This window comes from Manacus candei, unplaced genomic scaffold (assembly GCF_025592945.1).
Source record: "Manacus candei isolate 608988 ecotype Guabito, Panama unplaced genomic scaffold, ASM2559294v1 h1tg000023l, whole genome shotgun sequence".
NCBI classification, from domain to species: Eukaryota; Metazoa; Chordata; class Aves; order Passeriformes; family Pipridae; genus Manacus; species Manacus candei.
In genome coordinates, this window is record NW_026138071.1 from 13341802 (window position 1) to 13369285 (window position 27484).

The 27484-nt window shown below is 37.8% G+C and overlaps 1 protein-coding gene across 1 annotated transcript in view; it reads right to left on the minus strand.

Annotated features, from left to right (window-relative positions):
• Positions 1 to 27125, minus strand: part of OLA1 (Obg like ATPase 1) — a 99065-nt gene extending 71940 nt beyond the window's left edge. Inside the window, exons 1-4 of the mRNA XM_051787476.1 lie at positions 27017 to 27125; positions 26709 to 26809; positions 24798 to 24941; positions 14975 to 15102 (exon numbers count right to left, since the gene is read on the minus strand). Of these exons, the coding sequence (XP_051643436.1) occupies positions 14975 to 15102; positions 24798 to 24941; positions 26709 to 26809 (373 nt within the window). The 5' untranslated portion in view covers positions 27017 to 27125. The remainder of the gene's footprint in view (positions 1 to 14974; positions 15103 to 24797; positions 24942 to 26708; positions 26810 to 27016) is intronic.
• Between the last annotated feature and the right edge of the window lie 359 nt (positions 27126 to 27484).

Genomic DNA, 27484 nt, shown 5'->3' on the forward strand with positions numbered 1-27484 from the left:
CGCAAAACCACTCCCAGTAAAAACATAGAGAGAGGGAAAAATTAAATTTAAACAAGTTGGTTTTTTATTTCAGCATGGGACAAACCAACTACAAGGAAACATTCTCCACCCCCTTCTCCCAAGAAGAATTTGTATTTATAAATGACCAATTAACTCATACACTATATTATTCATTCTATGTGGCACAGTCACATTAATGTCACTCTGCAAATGTAAGCAATACAGAAGAGGGGAGGGTATTTATTTTGGGGTTTTTATAAATACATACTGATTAGTTTAGGTTCAGACCAAGCCATCTTTATTTACGCTAAGCAGAACTTGACTGCAATTCATGGAATTTGAATCACAAACACAGTATGAGTAAATAAAAGAACTGCACCCTTGGAAAGGATATAGAAGTACTTTATAAAAGATCACTTTTGTTCTCTCTCCCTACTTGCTTATATACACATTCCATGAAAAATGACAACAGGAAAACATGTGAAAGGATAAGAGCAAGAATCAGCAATTTACCAGTTAGTAGCTTAAAATGATGTTTGAACAATAAAAATACCTTAGGAAACTGAATGCTGTTAATGGTTTATCAGTTTAAACATAATCATATTCTTATCAAAGCCACTGTATGAGAAGAGACTGTATGAGTACAGCTGCATTTTTTAATACAATTTTTACATAGTCTTTAGCTTGCATTTGTATTCTTTTCACATCCCAATCCCTACAGGATTACTGTTGGAACAGTGCTGTAGTCATTATTTGACTGTAAGCTACTTTTGACTTTATCTATATCTCTAATTTGCAGTATTCATCATAAGGGTAAGTTACTAGATCAACATGAAAGAATAGCAAAGTTGAATTTATATGCTCATGTCTCAAGGAGAGCATAATCTCTAACTCTCCTTCTTCTGGCCCAAGGAGGGGGGGGGTGACTGCTAAAGGCAGCCTTCAATGCTCCAGGACTAGTCTGCAGCCACAGAGATTTTACCACAGATTCAGTAGAGCCGGTAACTCCAGCATGCAAATTAATACAGAATTACAGTCGTCTTATATTCTTTATAAAAACAGAGCAATTTAATATAAAAATCAGCAATATTGTAGCTTAGTTATAGTCTAATTTCTTCAAATGGGAACTATATCTCACAAAACTTTAAGTATATGGAAATTCCAAATAGAAGTTATGCCTTTCCTAAGGTTATGTGAAAAAACCCCAGGCCTATTGTGTACTTAATCAACATATAAAAAACTATACTAATTGTACCTGCTTAATTGAACTTTCCACAAAAATCACCCTCTATTCAATACTACAGAATTTGAGGAGGGGACAGCAGATTTTCCACAAATTTCTATAGCACTGAATATCTTTAACACAAGGAAAACAATACTAAGAAATCATAACCCAATCACATGCAAATTCTTCCCATTCACTTTGAAGTGGAAAGACTTCAAAATAAAGCCATAAGAGAGGAACAGAACATCACAGCTAAGGTATTTCCAACAGAGAAAGCCATTCAGTAGGTATCTATACAGTCACTAGTACAGTAGGGTCAGAGTCAGAAAAACGGGTTTGGTTTGGGGTTTTATTTTAAACCATGCAAACAAAAACTATTCTGTTCATGTCAAAATGTGTTCTTATGGAACAAAACATCTCCTGCAGTCCAGATCACTCCACTGCAAGGCTTTTTTCTCTCTGGCAATATCATCATGTGCCATTAATTTGCTAGGTGAAAAAAAAAAATACTGAAGCCTAACATGTATTTTTATCTACTTGTTAAAAAAAGTACGAGAAAAGCTTTCCATAATGGAAAAGGGAGGAGGAATGGAGGGGGTGGGAGACAAGAACAGGACACAAAAAAACACCTTTTCCAAAGATTGTTCTAGGCAAAAGGGACATGTCATGTTAAACAGTAGTCAATAGCTGTACGCAACCAGTAAACAAATTCAGCTCTATGAAAAAAGAACTACATCACCATTTAGTGGTTGCAATTTAGATTATTCTAGCGTGTAATACTTTAATTGTAGAAAACAAAGCTGATGTCACAAACACAAAAGAACTTCTTGCAAAGCAAGCACCACAAGTAATTTTTATGCTGCCACCGATGGCTGACAAGTGATGAGCACTTTGTTCGAATTCATATAGTTATGCATCTAAGGCAACAGGTGGCTTATAAAAAGAAAACACTGAGAGCTTTTTAACTCTTCATTATCAAAATTTTTATAATATGTTTTATCATAATGACTAAACAATCTCTACAAATAAAAGCTCAACATACAAACTACAAAGATGAACTATGGCTCAGGGAAAATTATCCATTATTTTGCTAAAAGCAGAAACTGAGGTAAGGTTCTGGATCCCATTGACTTGAGCTCTGCCTACACTCACAATGTTTTGTAATTGCACAAAGCACTCAATATTTAAACAGTACCTTGTGATACATAAATTAAATCAATTTAAGACAAGAAGTTTTATATTTTCTTGCTGACTCTCTTTTCTATATCCATCTCAAACAACAGCCGAATATTGTAGCACCGTAGTAAGGAAATTTCTGTTTTCATGTCTTGAAACCAATTGAAAGTGATGTGCTTCAGTTGTTACTTAATGTAATTTTGGGCCAAGAGTGGTATTACAGAAACGACAGGGTTTTTTCCTAAATACTGCACAATCTGGTGAATAGTTTTGTTTTCTTTAAGCACACAGAGAGTTATAAAAGAAAAAAATAATTAAAACTCTACGCTACAATGAATCCAGGAAAATACTTCACATTTGCATTTAAGTGCAAGAGACTTAGAAGCAAAATAAAAGAAACCATAAACACACAGATAATCCAGATTAAAAATTTAAAAATTAAATAAAATAACCTAGAATGATATTGACTGATTTAGTTATATATTTAAAAAATTGGAAGATAAGTTGAGAAGACAAAAATGTAGTAAGCATACCAAAGAAAGCTTTATATTCTGCCTTGTGATTAAACTATGAAATAATCATCTGCTAATGATCAAAACATTTTAGTGTTTGCTGGTTTGGACAGATTAAACTCACCAAGATATCAGACTGTTTCCTCTGCATGGTAATTTTACCATGTCATCCCTAAAAATTAAAATATATGACACATCAATAGTTCTTGTCTTGTACACTACACATATATACTCATACACACACAATTTCTATGGTGGTGTTCACTGGATTAATTTTTCTGCTTTATGACACTTCAGAACAGCCCAACCCAGAGTCTTAACATGCCTATCTTTCAGATTCCCTCTGCTTCTTTCCGTATTTTCTCTGAAAGCTAGCAATCCCTCTCAGGTAGCCTACACTCCTATAGTTCTACATTTCCCTGCTTTTGCAACTCTTTCACACACTTGACTTCCAATTCCTACTGCTATTTAGTTTTGAGACATCAATTTTCACATCAAATTACCAAAGCTGGGTGCATAAAAATATTCAATAAGCATCATGGAATTGATATCTCAGTAACAGCTATCTAGGTACATACTGAAACCCCAATCTGTGCTCAAACATACTTTAAAAGTTTAACTAGTAAAGTGAGCTTGAGGTACAGAAGCTTATCTGCCATCAATCTTATTGGAAGAAAAACCTGTATGATGGGGTTGGGGGTGGAAACGAAGGCAGAGAGAAGGAAGCAGAGAGAGTGTTTGATTTTGTAATGAAAGTCTTTTAAATTAACTTTAACAGAAAAGAAATTAACCACATAATACCTGAATACTCAGAAAATTAATTACATATATAACGATAAACACTGAGGTTCTAAAGAATCTTCTTGCTGTTTTATCAACACCAGATGAAGCCCTACTTTAACTGCAAAACTCAAAATAAGAATCAAAAATAGCATTTCTGGGGTATTTCACAAGAACAAATGGTTGGCCTGATAACTCATGTATTTTGTTAATTGCCAACAGGCACTGAGGCTTCAGGGTCTTGCTTGAGGCTAGAGACTCCTTGGCATCAAAACTAAAACAACAGTTTTCAAAGCAGCTCTAGCAACTACTGCTGACATAAACATCCAGCACTTAAATCCATCCCAATGCTAATTCTGTTCTTCCACACAAGATTTCAGGATAAAAATACCTCCTGAAATACACTGAAAAATATCAGGGAGAAACCTGAGAGGAGCAAATGCAAGAGAAGTTCCAAACAGAAAAAAAACAGACCATGAGAATTTCTGCTGCGATGCAGATGCTTTGATAACTGATTAGTATATGATCACCTGTAAACCCAAATAGAAAAGCAAAACTTCATCTTCAGCCAATGTGAAGCCGGGCTTCATCAGGATGGAAAAGGAAGTTTGGAAAGCATATTGAAAACATCACAACTATGTTTGTTAAAGGCTCACCAAAAGAAGTCAGCAGATTTGCACATCTATACTTTAGCATTATAACAGCATAGAGGTATATCTGCAAACAAACCCTGCATTTCACTAACATCTCAGCATAAATAACAGTCATCAGAAAGTCAGATTTCTTCATTCTCCAGTGGACAACATGCAAGGTTTGAACGAAAACATCTCTAAGTCTTGCAGACTTGGAAAGAAAAAAAAGTATGAAAAAAAAAGGATGCCATTGGCATCACGTATTTCCTATTTACCTGTGCTCTTTACAAATGTTTTTCAATTTACCAATCTCAGCTTAATGCTCCCTCAGCTAGAACAGCATGATTGTTTGCTGCATTACATGTTAAATCTGGTTAGAGAAATGACCTATTTTTAAAATAACCCAACCAGAAGAATATGGTTATTTTTAAAAACCAAAAGCCCTCTTACTACATGGTTCCACAATCAATTCCAATAGCACAGGAGAAAGTGGCAGCATATAGAAGAGAAAAGGTGTCGGATTGCAGAGCTGCTTTCAGCTCTCAAAAGACATTCTTATTCAGTGTACGAGTCTGGCACAAAGTATTGACTTGGAAAGGGACACCTATTTTTCTAGAAAATGGCATTTTGGTCATTGTGGAAACCAGGCCTCCTCCAATAAATAGCAATTATGAAAGAAAACTGAACCAGAGGGTGTTCTGTCAGTTTATTAAACAGTCTCATAGACTCTTATAGGCAAAGAAAAAGGAACTCTAAACTGACACCCCAAGGATCTCAGACAGATTTGCTTGACACACCAAAAAAAAGGAGGTATATTTTAATTAAGTCTTACAACAGCATATCTTAGCTAACCTAGGAGCCCTATTTAGTTTATCTAGGATAAGTAACTTACAGCCAGAATAAGAAACCCAAAGCCAGGTTCCTCCTGGTCTTCATTTGCAGTATTTGCTCCACTGTTCAGTACACAGCAATCACATACATACACCATGGAAATACCAATACAACAAACCCAGATAATTAGGGAGAATTTAATTCATATATTTTGAGGGCCAGAAGACCTAGTAGAAGATAAAATGCATTCAAAATAACTTGCAAGTGTAAAGCTTACTATAAACATAAATACAAAGAACATACATCCAATAATGTATGCAAACGTTAACGGAATACAAACTGAACAAAAAACCATGACATGGCAAAGTTCTTTTTAATAAAATAAACCAGCACCAAAGAGCTCTGCTCTTCTGCATAGCCACTTCAAATATATATTATCCCTTCTTCAACTAGATTACTATCTTTCCAGGTTTTTTCCTTAAATTCTTAGACTTTGGTTCCTACCTAAAGAGACAAAGAGAAAAATTTTCAGAGTACTGCCTCAAGGCACTAAAAGCTACACTACACTACTTATACCTCTAGCAGGAGCCAAAGCATTGGTTCCTCCATCACCTGGACACCACCACTCCCACAGATGATGCATCACAATCACTTCTGCAACTGCTCCTTGTCTGTTTTAATACGAAGTCACGTCAGCCTCAGAAATAATGACATCAGCTCATTTGATATTGACCCACTCGCACATCTGCTTGCCATACTCAACTGTGGAGCAACAAAGGGCCCTGAGCACCAACAGTTAACTTCTACTGCTGTCTACAAATCCAGCACAGGCCCATGCCCAGTCTATTAGGAAGCATAGCCATCTTTGTTTAAATTGGAAGTGCTTCTAGGGACCTATTTTAAAATTTTCCTTAAGACTCTGCACCAAAAACAAAACCCAAAAACCCACTACAAAAAGCAGTTAAGTCCCTATATCATTTGAGGAATGCACTTTTGAGAAAGCCACTTTCTGAAAGGGATGCTAAAACATTCTCAGTTTACAGACCACTCGGCTTTTTGATACAATCACTGCAGCTAATTAAAGTGAAACGATCAGTCACTTACCTTTTCTGTTCCTATAGTCTGGCAAAGAACTGTTATTTTACCTTTTCTGAGGTAGCCTTCCTCCGACCAAAGGAAAACAGGCTTTCACATTTCATATAAGCAAAACAAAAACCAAAAACCAAAACCAAACCAACCAAACAAACAAATGCCAAAAAACCAAAATCCATCTGTAGTATTTTTCCCTTCAAGCTTTTGAGAAAGTCCATGGAACAGCCAATCATCACCTTTAAAAAGCCAGGATACTCTATACCATCAGTAAAGACTCCCACTCAAACATGCATTTCAGAAATAGTCCTCTGAACTCCCCAACACCATCACACATTGACAATTTCTTTAAAGTATTACAGAGAAAAACTCATCTGTATTGCCCAAATAGCAATTACACACTTCCAAATCACATGCAGAACTATAATAAAAGTAGTTGTAGGTCAAATAATAACAATGACTCAGTAAAGATAGCCTGCCTAGTCTTTATTCTTGGAGGGGGGAGTGGTTTACTGGTCAAGTACTTTATGACTCACAGTACAGTATATTAGAAATTTTCTATGTATTCTTTAGAATTGAGAGATTGCCCTTGTAGCTCAGTAGGCAGCTCTCCTGTTTCTGGTCCACGAGGTCATAGCTTTAAGTCCCTGCTGAGGAAACTTAACAAGTTCCATCTATAAATAGAATGGCATTAGATGCTGCTACTCCAGCAAGGGTGGTGGCCTTTAGACAAGAAATTTTTATGTTTTCATCTGTTCTGATACAAAAAAGAAACTGGACATAGAGAAGCACAGGGTATTATGCTAAAGATGAATGACAAAGAGGCCTCCAAAATCCACTGTAACTTCAATTAGCGTGAGACTAACAATGCTAGTATTATCAAACTTCAATAATGGCTAGAGAAGAATGCAAGAACAATAGTTTTCCTTCTCAATAAGTAATTAACTAAAATTACAGACTTTACAATATTTGAGACTGAAATGAAACCTCATAGGTACTATACAATCAAAATTCAACTAGTGACATCAAGAGGCAACCTCAACACAAAACAAACTTTGGAGTGTTTAATTAGTTACAAAATGTTTGAACATTCACAGCTCTCATCCTTTCTGAAGAAGTAAAGTATATCCTTGAAAGACATTTATTTAATTATCAGGGATTAAAACTGTACTAACCTGCAATGTATAAATTTTTGCTCCTAATATCCATATATTCGGAGAGGCTTATTCAGCCCTCAGAACAACAACTACTTGTGAGAAATTTGAAAATAAAGCCTATTTAAACTCTTACATGAGTTTTTTTGTGCTTTAAACTGTAGTTACCTGGCCTTAGAGGAGTATGGATTAAAGCTCAGGTATCACTTTCACTCAGTCTGGCGATGTAATTTACTGTTCGATAAATACAAAGGCTAACTCACTGGAGTGATGACAATTTTCCAGCACCTTTTCTGCAATGTGCACCCACATGCCCAGGAAAACAAATTCACTCCTCTGTGGGAAACAAAGCCGCAAGCAGCACACTGCAAACAGCTCTGAGGTACAAGCTCACAAATTTTGTCAATATACACACACCAAAAGGAAAGAAACACCAGCAAAACAATAGAAGATGAGAGTGATTTTACAACGTGATTTCCTAGATCTCAAACACACTAATATTATGCTCAAGAACAACAGGTCTTGCAAAGTTCTTCTGCAATTGTTCAGTTTAGGAGGTTATTGCCCTTCCAGTAATTATCTTCTTGCCTACGTGAAAAATCTGATTAGTTAAAAGTTTTTTACAACTGGCCAAACTAAGCTAGTTGATCCTGCACTGGCAGTGATCTATCAAACAGGATGCTGGTGTACAAAATGTCTCCCTCCCTCTTGCAGGTTTAGGTTTCAAGGTAGTACTAGTTCAAACCACATGTCAGAAGATTCACAAGAATCCCATTCTGGTCCTTTGATTCCACTATCAGCATTTTGGACAATAACGTACTACTATGCAAAGCACACAGAAGGTTCTTTTCTGCTCTTCAGGTGCTTCTACAAAATAGACTACATCAGCAGACAACTGCTTTTGAGCATCAACCTTCATCATAGGTCTCTTCCTATGTTATTGTATTGAAGAATAGGCGCATGAAAAAGACAACAGCACCAGCTCTCCAAGATGGCTTAAGGCTAGTACCTGACACTAATGACAACTGCATTTCCCTGCAATAAATCTTGTGTAAAGGCAGTACTTCTTGAAAATTTGTCTTCCATGAATCATTTACCCTTCAAATCCCTTCTTTATTGGGCACTTTGTGGATTTAGAGGTTTTTTTGCCTCAAACCAAATTCTGTGTCCAAATGAATAAAAATGAAAAAAAAAAAAAGTTTTTATTCAAACATACTTCCTTTTCACAGAATCACAGAATCTGCTGAGTTGGAAGGGACCCACAAGGATCATTTAGTCCAACTTGTGGCCCTACACAGGACACTCCCAAGAGTCACACCAGGTGCCAAACCCTTCTTGAACTCTGTCAGGATTGGTGCTGTGACCACTTCCCTGGGGAGCCTGTTCCAGTGCCCAACCAGCCTCAGGGTGAAGAAACTTTTTCTAATATCCAACCCAAACCTCCCCTGACACAACCCCAAGCCATTCCCTTGGGTTCTCTCTGTCACTGGTCACCATAGAGATCAGTGCCTGCCCCTCCTCTCCCTCTCATGAGGAAGTTGTAGACTGCGATGAGGTCTCCCCTCAGTCTCCTTTTCATTACTTCACATTATCTAGAGGGGCAATGAAGACTTGTACATATATAGAATTTCTCTCTATAATGTTGTTTGCTTCAGAACTTAACTTCAACGCCTTTGAGAAGGCACTGTTCCCAGTCCTGTTTTACCACACAGAACGTGGTACAGTATCAAGAGGGTTGCAAAGGATTTGGGTTTTTTCTGTGACTTGATATTCTGAAATTGCAACATACAATGCAAAAATAGTCTGTCTAATATAAACTATTTCACTTTTGGTGATAACTTTGCTAAAAAGAGTAGAGGAATGCCATTTTCACAACTTTGTGATCACAAATATCTCCCATGCAAAACCTTTTCTCAGAATTAAAACACTATACAATATTTTACAAAAAACAAACAAACCCATAAACAAACAGAAAACCCCAAGCATCAAGTTAATTCACAGCCACAACTACCACTTTAATTTGAAACCCTTCATTTAATATAGAGAAGTAACTGAAAGCCAGCTGAAAAGTTTAGCTGAACTGTGAGCCACTCCAAATATTTTATTAAGCTTTAATTTAGTTACTCTAACAACAAATAAGAAGGAAGAGAAAATCTCAGTAAGAACGATCACCTACTCAATAGCATACAGCAATACATCTTGACTGCATAACACTAACAAGTTTAATATGTGCAAACTATTTTTAAACTGTTAGCTTAGCAGTGAAAGGTTTGTATTGTAAATGAGCAACCCTTTTTTAAAAAGTGGCAATTACATTTAGTAAAATACACCAAAAACAAACCATCTTCGAAAAATTGAACCAAAATATGTCAAAGACAATAAATATTTGTAAGACAGCTCTGTTTACATCATTTCAAGGTGACTTTTGACACACTGTAAAAATGAAAAACCAGTTTCAGATATTAGCAGTGACATAGCCAAGCTACAGCTGCATAAACAGAGCCATTGTGATTCCCAATGCATGGAACACACATGCTGAAGGGATGAGGTGTAACTCATACTTTGCTCACTGAAATGCTAGTGCAGTGGAGTGTGGCTAAGTGATATCCTCACATGCCTCCTCTCTGTAGCAGTCAGATTCCAGGAGAAGCAATGATTTCTTCTTAGAGAACACAGGGGAAAAAAAACGCATCATGCCTCAGCTATATAAAAGTTACAGAATGATTAGCATTTTTATATAGAAAATACACACATTTTTATAGAAAGTCAAAAAATTAGGTCAAAAAAGAGGTTGTATCTTATTCAGTTAAATAACTTTGTTATCACATCTTTGATTTTTACAGGCAAATCAAAACACTGGCAGTATTACTGTGAGTTACCATTAACTCTCATGCTGATAAAAAAATAATCAAGTTAACTCGATTTTAAATGCTGAGCAAAAATCAGTACAAATATTGTCAAACTCAGTTTTGATTAGTGCTTATTTCAAACAAGAATAAACTACGCTCAGCTGACGTGATTCATATCTATCAAAGCCTTCAATAATGGCAAACAGGTTTAGAAGTTACCTAAAACCCTGAAGGAGCAGAACCAGGGAGCATACTAAACATTTCCAGTTTTAACAGACATAAAACTGGAGTAAGCACAATTAAGGCTTTCTAGGAACCAATTCACACTGGTCACACCAGTCACTTCTATAAGACCGCAGGGGATGTTTACCTAGCTTCATGGTTCTTTCACTCTTATCACAAAGAACAAGATTTTACAGATTATCAGTTACCAAACTCCCCATCCTGCTCCTAAAAGGAGATGCAGCTCCTCTGCTGTAAAGTCAGAGCACTTCCAGGTAGAGCAGGAGCTTCCCACCCCTACCTGCCACACTCCCCCAGCACCATGTCAGCACAGGCGGCTCACATGTCCCTCTGCAGGACTGGGACACCAGCTGATGGCACACAGATGAGCTCTCAAGTTCTTCCACAAAACCCACTGTTGCCTGCCCTACTCCTAACATTGGGCATCCAACCCCCATGTTTTTTTATTAATTGAAAAGAAGCATTTGATAGCAAAGTACTTTTACAGACAAATGTCTTCCCCATTTCTGTAACTTTGAAAAGACTGGATTTCATTAAAGAAACTAAAAATAAGAGAAAAAATGTGAAACATATTTTCTAGAAAACTAGGACTGCAGGATATCAGCGGGAAGAGAAACTCAAAAACATGAAGAGCTCTGGTTGTTTAACACCCAGTACATTTAAAAGCTTGACAGAGCTATAGCAGGGACTAAATACTGACATCTACCATTTTCTTCACTGAAGCATTGTTTAGGAGCAATTTGTAAATTTACACTTGTAACAAGTTTGCCATTTATAGTCCACCATACAAAGAAAGTAATTTTCTACAAGTACTTGTGACTGATCTGCCATAAAAGTTGAAAGGTGGTTAAAGCCATGAAATTTGGAAAAAACACTATCAGAACCTTCAAATAGCCTCCCTTCTGTAACCACAAAAACATTGCTGCCTCAGTAAAAACTGTAATACACCTGAAACACAGAAAACACAACTGCCAAAAATGTTTCAAATTAAACAGCGAAACTTGGAAGATGAACAAAGCTGTAACTACCTTAAAGCACGTATCAGGTTACTATGGTACTAATGCTGTAGACACCACTATCCAGGACACACAACCACTTTAAAATTAAATTCCCCCTTCACTCAGCCAATAAGTAAGGAAGTATATCTTTCTGAGGTTTTGATAACTGGATTTGGCCAAAAGAAAATTACACCCCTACCCCAAAGAAACTGGGATAACATCTGAAATTTTTCTTTTTAAGCGTATGGAAATCAAATGGTTTAGTTTAAATATCAGTAAATAATTTTCAGTTTGTGCACTTTAATAGAAAAAAAATATACAGGAGGTATCAAACCCCCAAAATGGACTGCTTTATTCTGTGTATGAAAACTTAACCACCTTGCTTGCTGAGGTAAGAGAATCTGCTTCATATTGTTACTAATCATGTACAAAAATACAGCGGTGCTCAACACAAACTTACCTCTCCTTTTACTTTTCCTATTACCCTACCATGTGCTGTTTTCACAGATGTTGCCTGCTTCTTTGCATATATTAAAATACAGGTTAGACATAAAAACAATGTTTTTATTGATTTAATGAATACCATGTCTGTCAGAGAAAGTACAGTCTACATGGGATAAGGAAATTTGAAGGCTGAAAATACACAGCCATTTCAAGGTGGAATTACTGTCTTTTTCTAAATGAAGTAAGGAAAGTAGAGAATTTGCCACACAGAAACAGTTTTCATTTCTCCTCAGCTTTATGTCATGCAAAAAACAGTTTGGGTAGACACCACACAGAACTTCCACAGTTCCAACAAAAACATAACTATAATTACTTTGAAAGTACTACAGCTGCAGCTCACCTGTGTGCTCTGTAGTGGATAAACTGATAGGCAACAGGTTTCTTCAAAAGCCATCCATAGAGGTAGCAACAGTGTATTCTGTTATGGCAGCTAAATAAACACAAATAAACCTTCTGTCCTAAAGAAAATACAGTTCGACACATCCTCAACAAATAAAGAAAAGAGGATCAAAACCTTTAGCCTAAGACTATAAAATACCTTTGATGAGATATCCAAAGTTTGGCTCATACTCAACAAAATCTCTCCATTCCTAGCAAGCCACTTCCTTGCCTATCGTTACCTTAATTAATACAATGTGAGTTAATTTTCAAACTCTTTCTGCAAAAATACCAACAGAACAAAGCTAAGTCAAACAAGCCCTTCTTCAATAAACTCAGGCATGCAGACCTTGAAGTTTACAGCACAAATCCCACAATGACCTGCTTCTGACTTCCTGCCTGGCATTCATCAACAAGAAAAAGACCAGTTCTCCAAAGGACTCTGCTTCCCATGCTGGTCATCACCATGGGCAGCAGAAGTATATACCACAACAACATCAAGACAGGGAGCAACACTTTCAGTGCTCAAAGGTGAAAATTTATTCAGATCTAATCAAAACCTTAGTGAAAACAAACACTAAATTTTTCATGCTTTGAAAATGTAGGGTCTCCAGATCACTTCCTAGTACAGCTCTTCTTACAAACATGTTATCATTGTCATCTTCTCTTCCTCTTCAGCAACACCTCCTTTCCAGCTTGCTGGCATACAAGCCTCACCTTCCAGCCCACTGCTTATTCTCCTTGCACAGGAGCAGCATGCCTTGGTAACCCATTTAAGTCAGTTTTATGTGGCTGCAGAGGTTCAGTATTTATTGCCCACCTGCCAGGTTGAAAACTGACAGCTGCTTTCAGGGCACTGGTTCCCAAAGATATACAGTTCATTAAGAACTTGGACCAAACCCTGGTAAAAGGCAACAAAGGAGCTTCATCCTCTCAGGATCTGGAAAGTTTAAGGACTTACAAAAGCAGCTTAGGTAGTTTATATAATCAAACAGAAACCATGCAAGCTCCAGACATGACATAGACTCATTGAAAATATTCTGACGGATGGATGGGTGTAAAAACATTACAGCATATTAAAAAGGTTTATACATTTTTATATTATAAGTTACCATGGTGTGTTGAAAACTTCAGTGAGTTCTAGGTTTTAACTAGAGTTTGTGTTGTAGAACTAATAGATTCTTTTTTAAAAAAATTATTTACCAGAGGACTATTACTATTTTTAGTATCAAATCTTCATTTTTTTAGTAATCTGGGGAAAGTAGAACTACTATGCATTTCACAGGGGAAACAAAAAGTAATTTTATATCTCTCAAGCATAAAATTTTGCATCAGCTTTATTATTATTATTATCCCTAAGTAGTATTTTGAAAGAGCTTTGTGTTTATTAGGCAATCAACACCCACAACAATAATCTCATTCCTCTTGCAATCCCCAATGAAAAATACAAATGGTGTCATCCCTTATAATAGCTACCTGAACCAAATGTTTAGGATTATTCAACATATAGATTAAGAACCATCTTCTCCAATGGCTATTGTATCAATCTGTTCCTTAACACGCATTTATGATACAAGTATCAAAACAGAGCAAGTATAAAAAGTTTATCATATCTGGCAAAACAGTATCAATCCCAGGACAGGGTGTATTCGGGGAAACTCATCTTCACCTCCCCCTTTTTCTAGTGTTATTGTAGGAATGGTTCTTGGGTAGTCACAAATATTTAAACTAGACTGATGTATTACTATATTAGTATTGATTTTGTTTTAGAAACACCCTGCCCAAAGAATTTTTTGCACCAATCACCAAATAAAAAGTATTTCTACCTTTTTGGTTTATTTTGTTCTACTGTTTCTTTACTCCCTGCATAGTGACCAACCAAAAAGACAACAACAAAGGTGTCCAGTTTCCTCAAATCTCCAGAAACATGAGGCTTGACATTTTCTGACCAGAAACCTTTTCCAATACTCAAAGTATATTTTGCAAACCAACATACACTTTCAATGAGATTTTAAGTCCAAGGTTGTAATTGCTGTTAATATGACTCTGAAGGCCAGTTCTACACTGTGGTAATAGGCGACAAAAGGTAATCAAAACCTTTGGTGTAACTGAGAAATGTTCAGAATTCACATGGAGAAGGACGTGTAAGGGGGTGTTTAAGACTCAATACAAGTCACATAGACATCAGGAAAAGGAAAGAAGTGAGGCTTGCCCTGTGAGGAACAGAATCACAGAATCTGCTACTAACCCCCTATTTTCATTTTCTACTTCCATTTCATCCTTTTATTATCACATTCTGTTCTTCCTCCTTTAAGAAACTAAATAAACTGCCCTGCACTACTGGCAGAAGAAAATAACAAACAATTATTCCAGATTTCCAAAAACCCAGTTCCTTTTTAAGTCTTCAGTACAATGCTTATGAAGAAACACATACATGTTATATAGCAGAGGATGAGAATCATCTTGGTTGGAAAAACCCAAAACATGATGACTTTGAATTGAAAGGTAAAGGTTAAAATTGTAATGGATATCTGCTCCACAGTTATTAGAGTACAACAGTGCTGTCCTTATGCTAGAGAAAACAGATGAATAAGTTTACATACGCATCAGATGAAAGATCCCATCACAGGCGTTAATGTGAGACAAGAAGGAATTTCCTAAGCCTTGTCCAGTGTGGGCTCCTTTCACAAGGCCAGCAATATCCACCACATTCAGAAATGCTGGAATTTTGCTGAAATATGAAAGTCAAAAGTTTCATTACTGAAGCATATTAGTAAAAATTTTTTTGACACAGAAATAAATTCAGAACATGAAAATCCAACATTTCTTTTTTCTAGAACAAGTTAAACATCACACTATGGAACGTATTACAAAATCCCCCCCTCCCTTGTAACCCTAACCCTTCTCTAATTTCTCTGTAAATATTTATGTAAAATTAAGTAAACTAATTTTGAAGTAAGTAAACTAGTTTTTTGGAACTATACAGACAACTATACAATCATCAACAAGCTTGGTTCAGCAGGCATAAAGTCTATAATGTGTGAGGCACAATTTTCACAGCACCAAAGGGATGAGACATACAAATGGCCATTGCACTCTGCTATCACACACCTCTAAGGTTACCATTCAGTTCTGTAAGTTATGCAACCTTCTCAGAAGACAAGGGCATTTTTTTAATAGTGGTGATTAAAACTAGCAGTGATCAAAGCAGAAAACAAGTTAAGATGAAGCTTGTATTATAATGTAAACAGTTGCAATGTTTTCCACCACAGTGAACTGCAAAGGGTTAAGCAGACATGTCCACATGACATTTTATAGAGCAACAAGAGAACAGTCATGAAGTTCGAATTACCTGACACAAAAATGGAAAAAAGCTTTTAAACTACTGGAAAATGCATATAGAAATTTATAAACTACCAACCTTTTATCCTCTGCAAATTCTCAAGTTGTTTTAAAATTAGCACATACCTTAACAGGCATTCATTTTTTCATGTATACTCTAAACCAAATTACTTCTCAAAATCCAGCTCAGTCAGGAAAAAAAAACCCAAACAAAAAACAAGCTAAAACTTTGTGAAAAGGTGTTGACTAAAAGCACCTTCACGTGGTCTACACAAATGACAATACCACCATAAACAGACACACCGACGTGAAGGGTGTGACCTGCGCTCTGCAGCCTGTGGGAGCACACAGTGCCAATTTGTAAAGCAGTGAGTGTCGGGTCTTATGGTGAGTGTTCTGTTTTATGGTGAGTGTCTTCAACACGAGATTCAAATCTAAAGATATAAATTCTGTGGTCTACCTTAAGATGCCTTTTCCAAACACTTGCCTTTGCAGTGCTGCTCAGAGACAGAAGCAACCACTAAGATGGGAATGAGGGCTAGGGATGACCTAGCCAGTAACCTCCTAAACAGCCCTATACAAAAACCTTCTCTGAGCAGCATTACACTTCTGAAGTCTTTCCTGTCCACAGCCCAAACTGAGCTTTACTTTTTTTAGCGTGACAACTTGCTGATAAATACATTTGTTTTTTCCAAATATTGAAATATTTGATGGCATGACTGTTGTCAAATCTGTAAGAGCAGGAAAATCCACTGGCATCAGAAAATAACTCTTTTCTTATCCCAGTGCCTGGTATGACAGCTATGGCCCAGACAGAAAAAAATGTAGTTACGGAAATCTATAGATCAATGTCTCTGCTCAGAGCAACTGGCTAAGGTTGAAAAAAAGCACATTTACAACTTTTTTTTTCCTTGGTGCTATCCCACTTCCACTTGACTGCAAATAGCACAACACATGGTTTAATACCAGCAGGAGCACCTCCTCACTTCAAATGAACTCCTTAATCTGGGAAGAGATGATCCACTAGAATCTGTCTTAATATGGAACACCAATTATTTCTGGAAGAGTGGTAATCTAAAAGTTTTGTTTTCAATCTTGCTCTAAGACTTCCCAAGACATATAATCTCTTCCAAGTAAAATAATTTCACAATACCAGATCACAATACAAAATACAAAATTTTTTTTTACCAAGTTGAAGTTCAAAGTATCACTAAACCTGTCAGGTGTAATAAATTAGGAACTTAATGACATGTTTCATGCCGCTAATACCTTTGTGATGTGCTCAGAAAGAAGCATGAATACCCTGAAGGGTGATTTTATAAAAATACACATGAAAATATTTACAATGTAGCACAAGTTACTTAAATCCAAGTACACAATATGCTGACTTTTAGCTTTAAACTTCACTAGGCCCATGAAAAGAAGGGCCCATCCTTGGGAAGACAAATATCACGTGCTGCATGTTAATGCTGTGGAATGCAGTAGAAAGAACATTAATATAAGAACATTCTGAAATAAACCAATTTTGCAAATTTCTCATTTTTGTCCTACTATAGTTTGCTTATCAAACTACCTTTTTTTTTTAACTACCAGTACACAAACTAAGAAACAACAAATCCTCCTCTAAGGTACTATCAAGAACGACTCACATTCTGAAGACAAAAGCCAGTAACTCCTTTTGCCTGATACGAACACAAAGCTGACATAATTCAGAAGAAACAGCGGCCACTTCCCAGTCAGACTTGTTAGAACTCCTTGCTTTTTGACATATAACTAACTCAAAAGCATGACAGAAAAATACTGCTCTTTAAAGCACTTCTCCATTGTCATTTAAACTGTTTTAAGAAAAACAGAGGTGTTGTTAGAAATGTTGTATGCTCCCCTCTCACCTTTCTGGTAGGATTAACTTCCTGACCAGCCATCAGAACAATTCACACTTTTGCTACAAAGATGCCACATTAGAGCAAGGCAGATACCTTCATATGCAGATGACCACTCTATCACCAGATTCAACCTCATTTGCTAGACAATGGGAAGAAACCCTGGTACATTCATTTCACAGTTGACTAATACAAGCAAGAGACCTTTGAAGTATCTGAGTTTCCAGGACATTTTCTCACCTTCACTTCGGGTACCACAAAGCTAACATTCCAAGCAAATTAATACTATCCCCACTCCTAGGTCTAAATATCTGTTTCATCATAGAAAGATGAATACCGAGAAAAGTAGACAAAGGCACAAGTTAGTCACACCTTCCTGTACTCCAAAGGACAAACAGTAAACATCATGAAACTAAATAAAGAGAAAACACTGCACACAATGGTGGGAAAGTATCGTATACCTCAAATATGGTTATTGAAGACTTAACTGGATTGTTCTATTTTCTTTTTTCCTCCTTCTCTAAACAAATTAATTTCCATTTCTTAAGATTCGTTAGTCAGCATTAGCATAATGTCACTGAGCCTCAAATGATCATCAGGAACAGGTGGCATCAGCAGATCATTTGTACAAATCAGTGCAACACCAACCTACCATAAAGCATGTCACAGGAATTTATAGTAATTGTATGAATAGTATGAAACAGAACACCAAATTCAGAAGTATCTCTGTATTTTAATCACAGGTGTAATCCTTGAGCAAGGATTTTTTACCTCACTTAGGCAGCAACAGTGGGTTTGTGTTAGTGTCCTACCTTCACTGTATAAGCGACGGTGCAGTAGAGAGCACAAAGACTCGCTGGGCCAGACCAAGTTCAGTTTTGTAGTTCAGTGATTACAGTTTTCATTCAGGAATAAGAGGCTTACACCATCCATAGGGTTACACATTTTAGAGGGGATGAGGCCTATTTTTCACCAACTTGGTTTCAAATTTCACTTCAAGCTTCAGTCCAAAACAGTTATTTAAACAGGCAAGAGGAGTTTTTTTACCTGACCTGTTGTCCAGTACAGCAGTTCTGAATGGTACAATGCAGTCAGTTACCTATTTGCTTCTAAACTGCACACATATATGGTATCTCTAATTTGTTGTGAGTATTGCTTCTCTAAAATTTGAGGGGAAGAGGCATACATTTATTTCTTGGGTTTCCACTAGTAATTACTTTGTAGTAATTGCTGTTTCTCTCCCTGGGTTTTTACACTTCTAGGTTTCCACAATCTCTCTTCACCAGTGCAAACAAAACCCCACTAGTTTCTCTGCAGCATTTGCTACAGTTTACTTAAACCTCACATCCACCACAAGACCCTGGAAAGCCACATGACAGCTTCAAGTAAATTCAAAGTGCAGCGGTTTTCCAGTAAGCCTAGATGATAATACTCATAACATACTTCTTACTCATGTCTTTAATAGTTCAAGAACTTTCTCTAAACTCAAACTCTACCTAATCCTATAGGTCCCACATACCAAAAAGGCCAGATTCTTCAGTATTACGGTATAATGTCCAGCTTCCCTTTCTCTTTGGTAAAGCCAAATGTGCTACTCATCTCCTAATTCCAGCATAGGCTCTTCCACCTTTAAAAGCATCTATGTCAAATCTGTTAGAAAAGAAATTATTCTTCTTTCCTGAAAATTCATACAACTTAAGTAGGAGTCATCTGTTAAGAGTTCACAAATGACCTGAAGTAAAAGTAGCAACATAGGAGAACATGTATATTGTGATAAACTCTTAGAGAGCCATTGAACTTTCAGTATGTCCTCACTGCTATTTTTGACTCATTTCCAAACAGAAATGAACAGTTCAAAAACCCTCCCTCTTCCAGGAGACTGTATTCCCGCTTACAGCTTCTGCAATCAATCTTGCAAGCAGTTTTGACCAATGTAAGCAAAATCCCTCACAGGGCAATTAAAGGAATCTGCTTCTGAAGAACTAGGTACTGCAGATGAACCCTGATCATTTCTATGCAAGAATGATTTCATTAATAGCATTTTATCCATGGTACTGACAAACAAGACTTGAACCTAATGGCACATGAACCAGAAGTGAAAAATCTGCTAATTAAATTGCACTTATATGAATCATAAAAAGGTAAGAGATTCAATGTGGATTACAATACATAGTCGGTGTCCTGTATATATCAAACACCTATTCAGTAAGTTATTACACCAACGAAACACAACTAATGAAATTTTGCCTTCTCCCATCAGGCAGAAAAGATGGTTTGAGTCACCAGTACTTAAGGTGTTTCATTAACTGCTGGCAAATCTGCAATGCTAGAACATACATCGCAGCCCAGTTGATTTACACAGGCTCACCAACTGAAGAGCAGGCAAATTCAGTGACACCGAAGGAAGAAGAACATTAACAACAGGATATACGTGCCAATTTTCAGTCGTTTTCAGTAAAAAATGGGATTGCTTGGATGTGCTTACAGATGTTGATATGTTAGTTACATCCAGCTAAGTTATTGGTGTCTCACTCTGGAATTACAGGTGGTTTCCATTTACATAAATGCTCTTCTCAAATCTAGATTAAGTCCCACATGATGTCACTCAGAAAGTCCCACTGCTGATCTCATCTCTACATAACGCTTTCCAGAAACTGATTAATAATTCCGACTTTAAAACTTTATCAAGTATCTGAGTATGCTGTCATATAATGATAGTCCTACCCTACAGTGAGCTGAAGGGAACTTTTATCTAATATTGCAGAGGACTTTAAGGACCTAGACAGCAATGGAAATTACTCAGATTTAGTTCGGTAACCATCGCTTGATCACTAAAGATCTGAATGCATGATTTTTTATCATCCTACAATGCACCAGAACAAACCAAAGCAATCTGCTGACAAAAAGAACAGAGATCCTGAAGTATAATGGGCAGTGCTAGAGTTGAAGAGGGGTAGTTGCAATTTACGTATTATCCTCCTTTGAGATAACCGGGACTGCTTTACAATTTAAGCTTGAAAAGCACATCCAAGATAGATTAAAAACAGACTAAGTGAAACAGAAACGTTTGTGGGTGCAATAAGCTTTGTGTTTTGTGAACACGTATGTGCAAGACAACCCACCCACTTACAGGTGCAAACAAGGAATGAAACAAATATTGACAGTTTTAAAGCAGTTTCATTCATCCTTTCTCACTTTACTCATTTCTGCTTATAATCTCATTTGATTTTAACTAAGGGAGGAAGTAGAAACATAGACTTCAAAATCATCTTTTTTATTAATGTTTTCATGCAAGTGGATTACTATCAGCCAATACAGTCCTTCAGACATAGATATTTACAGTCAGGCTGTAGATTAGTTAGTTTAGGCTTACAGTGCTTCTTCCTGAGTACTTCTTTTAGTCAATCATGTAGCTTAAGGTAAGGAAGGAAGGAAGAATGCAAATATTTTCAGTGAGGAGTTTATCTGGGGCACAAAATAAATAAACTAAAGAGGACGTTGCAGTTTCCTTCACCCTCTCAGTCAAAATCATTTTCAGGCTTGAATCAAATGCCCTGAGGCACATCTCCTGGTCAGGCACAGCACACTACAGCTGTTGGCAGTAGGCAGGTCCGTATGGGCCAAGCCCAGTGGGTACATATAGTCAGAGGCTTTCAAGTTATGACACAAACCACTTGTTCAAATTACATGAGTTAGAAATACTTTTTAGGGTAAGTATGTCGAACTTTAACGTGATTAAGTAGCATCTGAATTAAATTTAGAACAAAAAATGCAAGAAAATAACTTTATTAAAGCTTTTATTAAGTTAATAAAATTTCTTTAGATGTACTATACTCAGTTCTTTTATTCTCTGAGACACAATATCCCATAAAATATTAACTGCAGATAATAGATCAAGTGTTTCTGGCTTCCATGTCACAATTTTCATTGCAGGAGTTACCTGTTCAGATGAAAAACACCTCTTTTCCATTTTAGAATTAACAAATCTCAGCCTCTGATACCTACTTAGGATTCATAAATTAGTTGGGGGGAAGGGGAAAATACACTTTCTGCTTTAGTTCCTGCTGAAGTGAATCAGTTTAAAGAAAATATACTCTTTCCAATTAGTAAACTGGAACTAATCCAATCATTAGTCTGTCAAACCCTGCCTGAAAGTACCTGTGTTGGGGGAACAGGGGTAGGAGGACCACAAAATAAAAAGCTTTTTCCTTTCTGAAACAGCTACATGTGGGCACAATGTAACAAATATGAGTTTTCAATGAATATTGCAATAAATATAACACAAACAAATAAATATATACATTAAATTAGTAACATAATATAAACAAAGACCTTAAAATAACAAGCATTAAGAATTGGATTTAGCAGATTTTCTTCTTTTTTGTAATATCCACAATTTCATTCACACCAAAAAGCAAGCAATAGATAACATCAAAGCTCAAAGAAAGTTGCTCATCTATATCATTTGGTAACGACATAGCATTTTTTACTGGAAGTTCTTGGAGCCCACCTTCTGTGTACAGTCTATATCACTGAACTTATCTACTGTCAACAGTCATATATATATACATCATATACATCCAACTGCTGCAGAAATAAAAAATGCACAGGTTACAAGTTCTGGCACTGTATTTTAATCTAATAAGTACAGATTTTAACTGTGCATAATAGTCTCTAAATTGTTGCCTACATGACTTCATTTACAAACATTTCCATTTCCAATCAAGTAATACCAGTCAGCTTTCACACTGGCTAGCAAGTAGCACATCAGTCCCAACCAAGCTGATGCTCTCTTCCTTTGGAGAGAGGAACAGATCTTCAAGCAATAAACAGTACCTGAAGAGTCTAACTCTTCCTCCAATGGCAGAACAGCCCCTAACTCATACCAGCAACATCCTTGGCAATAGTCAGTCTCGCTGTAGCAGCAGCAATCTCAGTTCAGTGTGACAGTCAGCAGCTGCCAGCCCAGCCCTCTCCTGCTCTTCCCTCCACTGGCTCACAGCAGGCACCAACACACGATCACTTTGGCCTGTCATACATTATTTTAGTTAAAACAAAGTCATCCCTTCCCCTCCCCAATAATGTCTGCAGTTATGTGAAGACTAAGTGCAACACATGGAAAATAAAAACCTGAATGCTTTAGATTTTGAAAGACAAAATCTTGAGGCTAGACAAGAGTCTAATTTAAAGAGAATTCACTGTTTATAAAACATGCTGCGTGCACAGATGGATTACGTCTACTAATCCAAACAAGCACAAAATTAACATAGGACGTGTTACATAAAGATGAAGAACAAAATCAAGACTATACAGAGAAATTAAGACATTTAAATTACAATTCAGTAGCATATCTTTGTGACTGTAGCCTTCTTTTCCTGAGTTAGTCTCAGGCAGACAAGCCCAAACAACCCAGTAAGTTACCTCAGGCTACTGTGCTACTGAATTATCACTATCACTGCTTTATTACTGTTACAGTGAAATATTAAACTCATATAAGCAGCATAAGTGACCTCAGGAGCTATAACTATCCACTAATACCCACACTCATTGACTCTAAGTACCAGAATTATGGTTAGGCTTCGTGAACGAAGATTTGGGAAGGACTCTACCCACATTTGCTGCAAGAGCACTGGTGGCTAAAAAGGCCAACGTGAGATAGACAAGTCCGGTTGCAAAAGGCAAATAAGTACCAAATACTGCCAAAAACATTCAAATGAAAGCTGATTATCCAGTTCATTATCAAATGAATACAGATTCAGCAAATGTACTATTTTCATCAATATTTAAGAGTGATGAGAGAGAGAAAAAAAAGAGCAAGGGAGGGAATTTCCAAGTCTGAGAACACACATACAAGTATTCACAATCTTTACATCTGTCCTTGTAAGGTGAGATGGCCTAAGGCAGGTGAGGGAGAGGTAACAATCTCTTTGTCACTTCAATTAGTAATTCAGAAACAGCCATTTATAGTTAAGTGAGAAGAAAAAGAGATTACTGAAGTGGTCAGAGTGGTACTAATACTATAATTTAGAAGAGATTTGTCAACAAAACTTAAAGACCACACCATTATCTCTGCACAATCAACAGCCTGAAAGTTTTGTCTCTATTTCAGCAGTTTCGTTTTTGTGATCCATGCAATAACAAGTATGCTTAATGTTGACTTGAGCAGGAAAAGCAAGATAACATGTTATAACAATCCACATTAGCAAACAGCTTTGTATCAATGCAGTATTTAAAAACTGCACAATAATTACAGACAGAAGTAGCTTGTTTGGACCTGAAAATTAAGTGTCAGCATATGGATTTTTCATTAGCAACTGATCAATCTTCTTTTTAACTGTGGGTGTGACCTGGCTCTCAAGTTGAGGCCCAGGTGATGAACAAATCCACAGACATACACGCTAGTTTGCCCTATGGCTTATGTACACTCACTTTATTCAAGATACCTCTGCAAGTAATTGCAAACTAAAATTAATGACTCACAAATCCTTATTAAAGTATGTTTTCTGAAAGCACCTTAAATTTTGCTGTTAAAGAAAAAAAAAATTCCCACACTGAACATATAGAGCAGATTACAGAAACAGTGAACAGCAGAAACCATTGATGGGACAAAATTAATACACTCCTAGAATAATGAATCAGAAGAGACGTAGTGTAGGAATATCCCTGAATATATCAAGTAACAACTAGCAGAGCCTATTAAAATGGGAGAAAAGTCACAAGCAAAAAAGGCTGCCCATAAATCTTACTGCCAAATGACTGAGGATGAGGATGCAGGGATGTTGACAGGTATTGGCTACCTACGGTATATACAATATTCCAAATGATACAAAATACATGGTGGAAATCTTAGAAATTAGCAACCTCATGACATGTTAGGTATGTCCACTACTGTTCATTTTCCAAATCTCTTCAGAATCCCTCAAGTCACCTGGGAGCACCCAGCTTCAAACACAGGAACACCAAGCACCAAACGGTGCCAAGCAGTGACCAGCAGCTCCCACATTTATCATTCTCATACAACAAAAGTCATACTGGGGGCATGGGAAAGGTAAAATCCAGGTACACACGTAATTTCACATTCTAAAACAGATGTTAGTAAAAACTTAAAGATATTACAGTTGTACTAAACTTTTATGAAAACTTTTAGTTCCACAGTACTACTTTAGCTGCTTAACTGAAGAAAAATGTTAAGAATTTGAGTTACCTTGGAGGTTTGTGATACTGGCATAGGAAGTCAAATCTGTCATCTGGCACAGGTACTCGACTCTCATTTGGATCAATAGTACAGAAAGGGAAATTTTCTGCTGCTGCTTGACTCTTAGTTAACACATTGAAAAATGTTGATTTCCTACAAACGAAACACACACATTCTTGAAGAAGTCCAATTTAGAAGCATTTAAAAGGACTGGATAAAAACACATTCCAACTTGAAAGCAATACTGAGCTTTCCCTTTACTTCAGTGACAGTGACCATTCCCCTGATTCTAGCAGAAGACATTCTTAAATATGTATCTGGAGTGTCTCACTGAAACCCAATAATGTTTGCCTCTCTTTCCTACCCTTCAAAATTCCCTCAAGTAACTATATAGCACATGCTTATTAGCAAATATAAGTCACAAGCAATGCACAGCCCTACTGACCATTTTTCATTTTCCTAAAGTACAAAGTGAGACACCCATAAGAATGCTTGAAATTAATTTTTGAACTAGTTTTGCCATGACTCACCAGCTCTTTCCACAAGTGCATTGTTTCTTCAGATTTATTTACATAGTAACACAATTTCAGTATCTAAGCAATAAAAGTTAACAATCAAAAAAGAGAAAAAAGGGGCACAGAAAGCAAACCACAACAGTTAATCAATTACAAGTGTGTGTATATGAAGATACAGTTCTACCTGACCAAACTTTTTTGATCCTTGTCAAATATCAGTGGGAAAAGCCTACAAGTGCTCTATCAGGAAAAAAGAGAACACTTTCCCTTAAACCTAGTAGCAGATTACTTTGCTAGCTGGCATTTATTACACCAAAAGAGAGCAATTCTTGAGTTATTGCTCAGAGAACGTTCTTTATCAACTCCCAAATCTTCTACCATAAGTATTCAGGTTGTTGTGGGTTTTTATTTGTTTGCTGGGGTTTTTTTGTTGCACACACCTTCTCAGGCACTGGGAAGAAAAAAACTGAGCGCTGCCCTGCATATGGCCAACATGCACAAAAGTCACAATTTTCTTTGAAAGTTACACCAAAACATAACCACAAATGCTATTTATCCCCACTGACATGCTGTACAATGTTACTCCTAATTATTTCCTTTATGGAGTGAATCTTACCTGCATCTACCTGAAAAATAAAATAAATGATGATGAAAAGACAAGAAAGCAATGCTCATGGCTTTGAGACATGGCACAAAGGCTTTTCCTCTACTTTTTTAAAGATTTAAAGCTTTGAGAATGCTGAAGACTTCTCTTAGTAAATACGATGTATGAATTAATACCAAAAAGTTACACACTTATATTCTCGAAGTAATCAATTCATCATCCTTTACAAGTATAGCTCCTCCGAGGAGCCATAACAACTACAGTTGAGAATCATGACAGAATCAAGGATTCACCTTCCATCATCTCTCCCAAACTGTCATTTACACAACATGTTTCATTACAAACTCTGAAGAAGTTTCAAGAAAGGAAGTTCTCTTCACTGTTAATGACACTTATGAATAATTAATCCATTCCTGCGCACATCATCCCCAAACATAAAAGAAACTTGCAGGCACGTGTTCCTATGTATTTGCATGAAAATATACATTACACACACACAACAGTGGAAGCAAGGAAGTGCAAAACACATAGTGTTTTATAAAAGTCAGCAATTGCTAAGACTTGTCCTTTCTTTGAATCCTTGACTATTATCTTGTCCAGACTTGTGCACACCTGTCTCTCGCTACCTGTTTTACATGGCTCCAACTGTAAGCAGCTCCAGCTAAAGATGGAAGTCTATCACCAAACAGTAAGACTCGGACTGTGTGTCTCAGCTCGTATCCCGCCTTCACCCAGAGACCGCGACAGGTCGCTCTGCCCGGCGAGGGGCAAACCCGGGACCCGCTCCCCGCCACCACCTACCCCACGTTCGGCAGCCCGACGATCCCGATCTTCAGGGACGTCCCGAACCGTCCGATGATCGGGTGCGACTTGACCCCATCGCCTCCCTTCTTCGGGGGCATCTGAAAGCACAGAGCAAGACACGCTGAGCTCCCCGCGACACCCCCGCGCACCCTCCCCGCCCCGTCCCCTCCCGGCGCGGCGGCCCAGCCGGGGCCTCCGCCTGTAGAAGGCCGCGCAGAGACGCCCGCGTTGCAGTGCCGGGCGGGGGCGCGGCGGTGCCGGGGGTCCCGGCGGCGGTGCCGGGCGGGGCGGACGGTCCCGCTCACCTCGGCCCGGCCCGGCCCCGCCGCGCAGCAAAGGCGCCCGTGGACCCTCGCACGCGGACACGCCGGCGGAAGGGGCGGGGCCGCGCGCGGCCATTGGCCGGGAGCGGCGCGAGGGGAAAGGTCGCGCCGGGGGCGGTGCCGGGGGAGCGCTCCCGCCCCGCCCCCTGCGGCCCCCGCGCCGGCCCCGCCTCCTCACGGGCCCCGTGCGGAAACTGGGACGTGCGGAAGGGGGACGTGCGGGCAGGCGCTGAGGCACAAAGAGTAACGCTCGTGGCTGCGAGCAGGGACGCGGGCACAAATCGCACAATCAAGGAGGTTGCAAAAGACCTCTGAGATCATCGAGTCCAACCTATGACCGAACACCACGTTGTCAACCAGACCATGGCATTCGGTGCCACGTCCAGCCTTTCCTTAAACACCTAGAGGGACGGTGACTCCACCACCTTAGGCAGCCCGTTCCAATGTCTA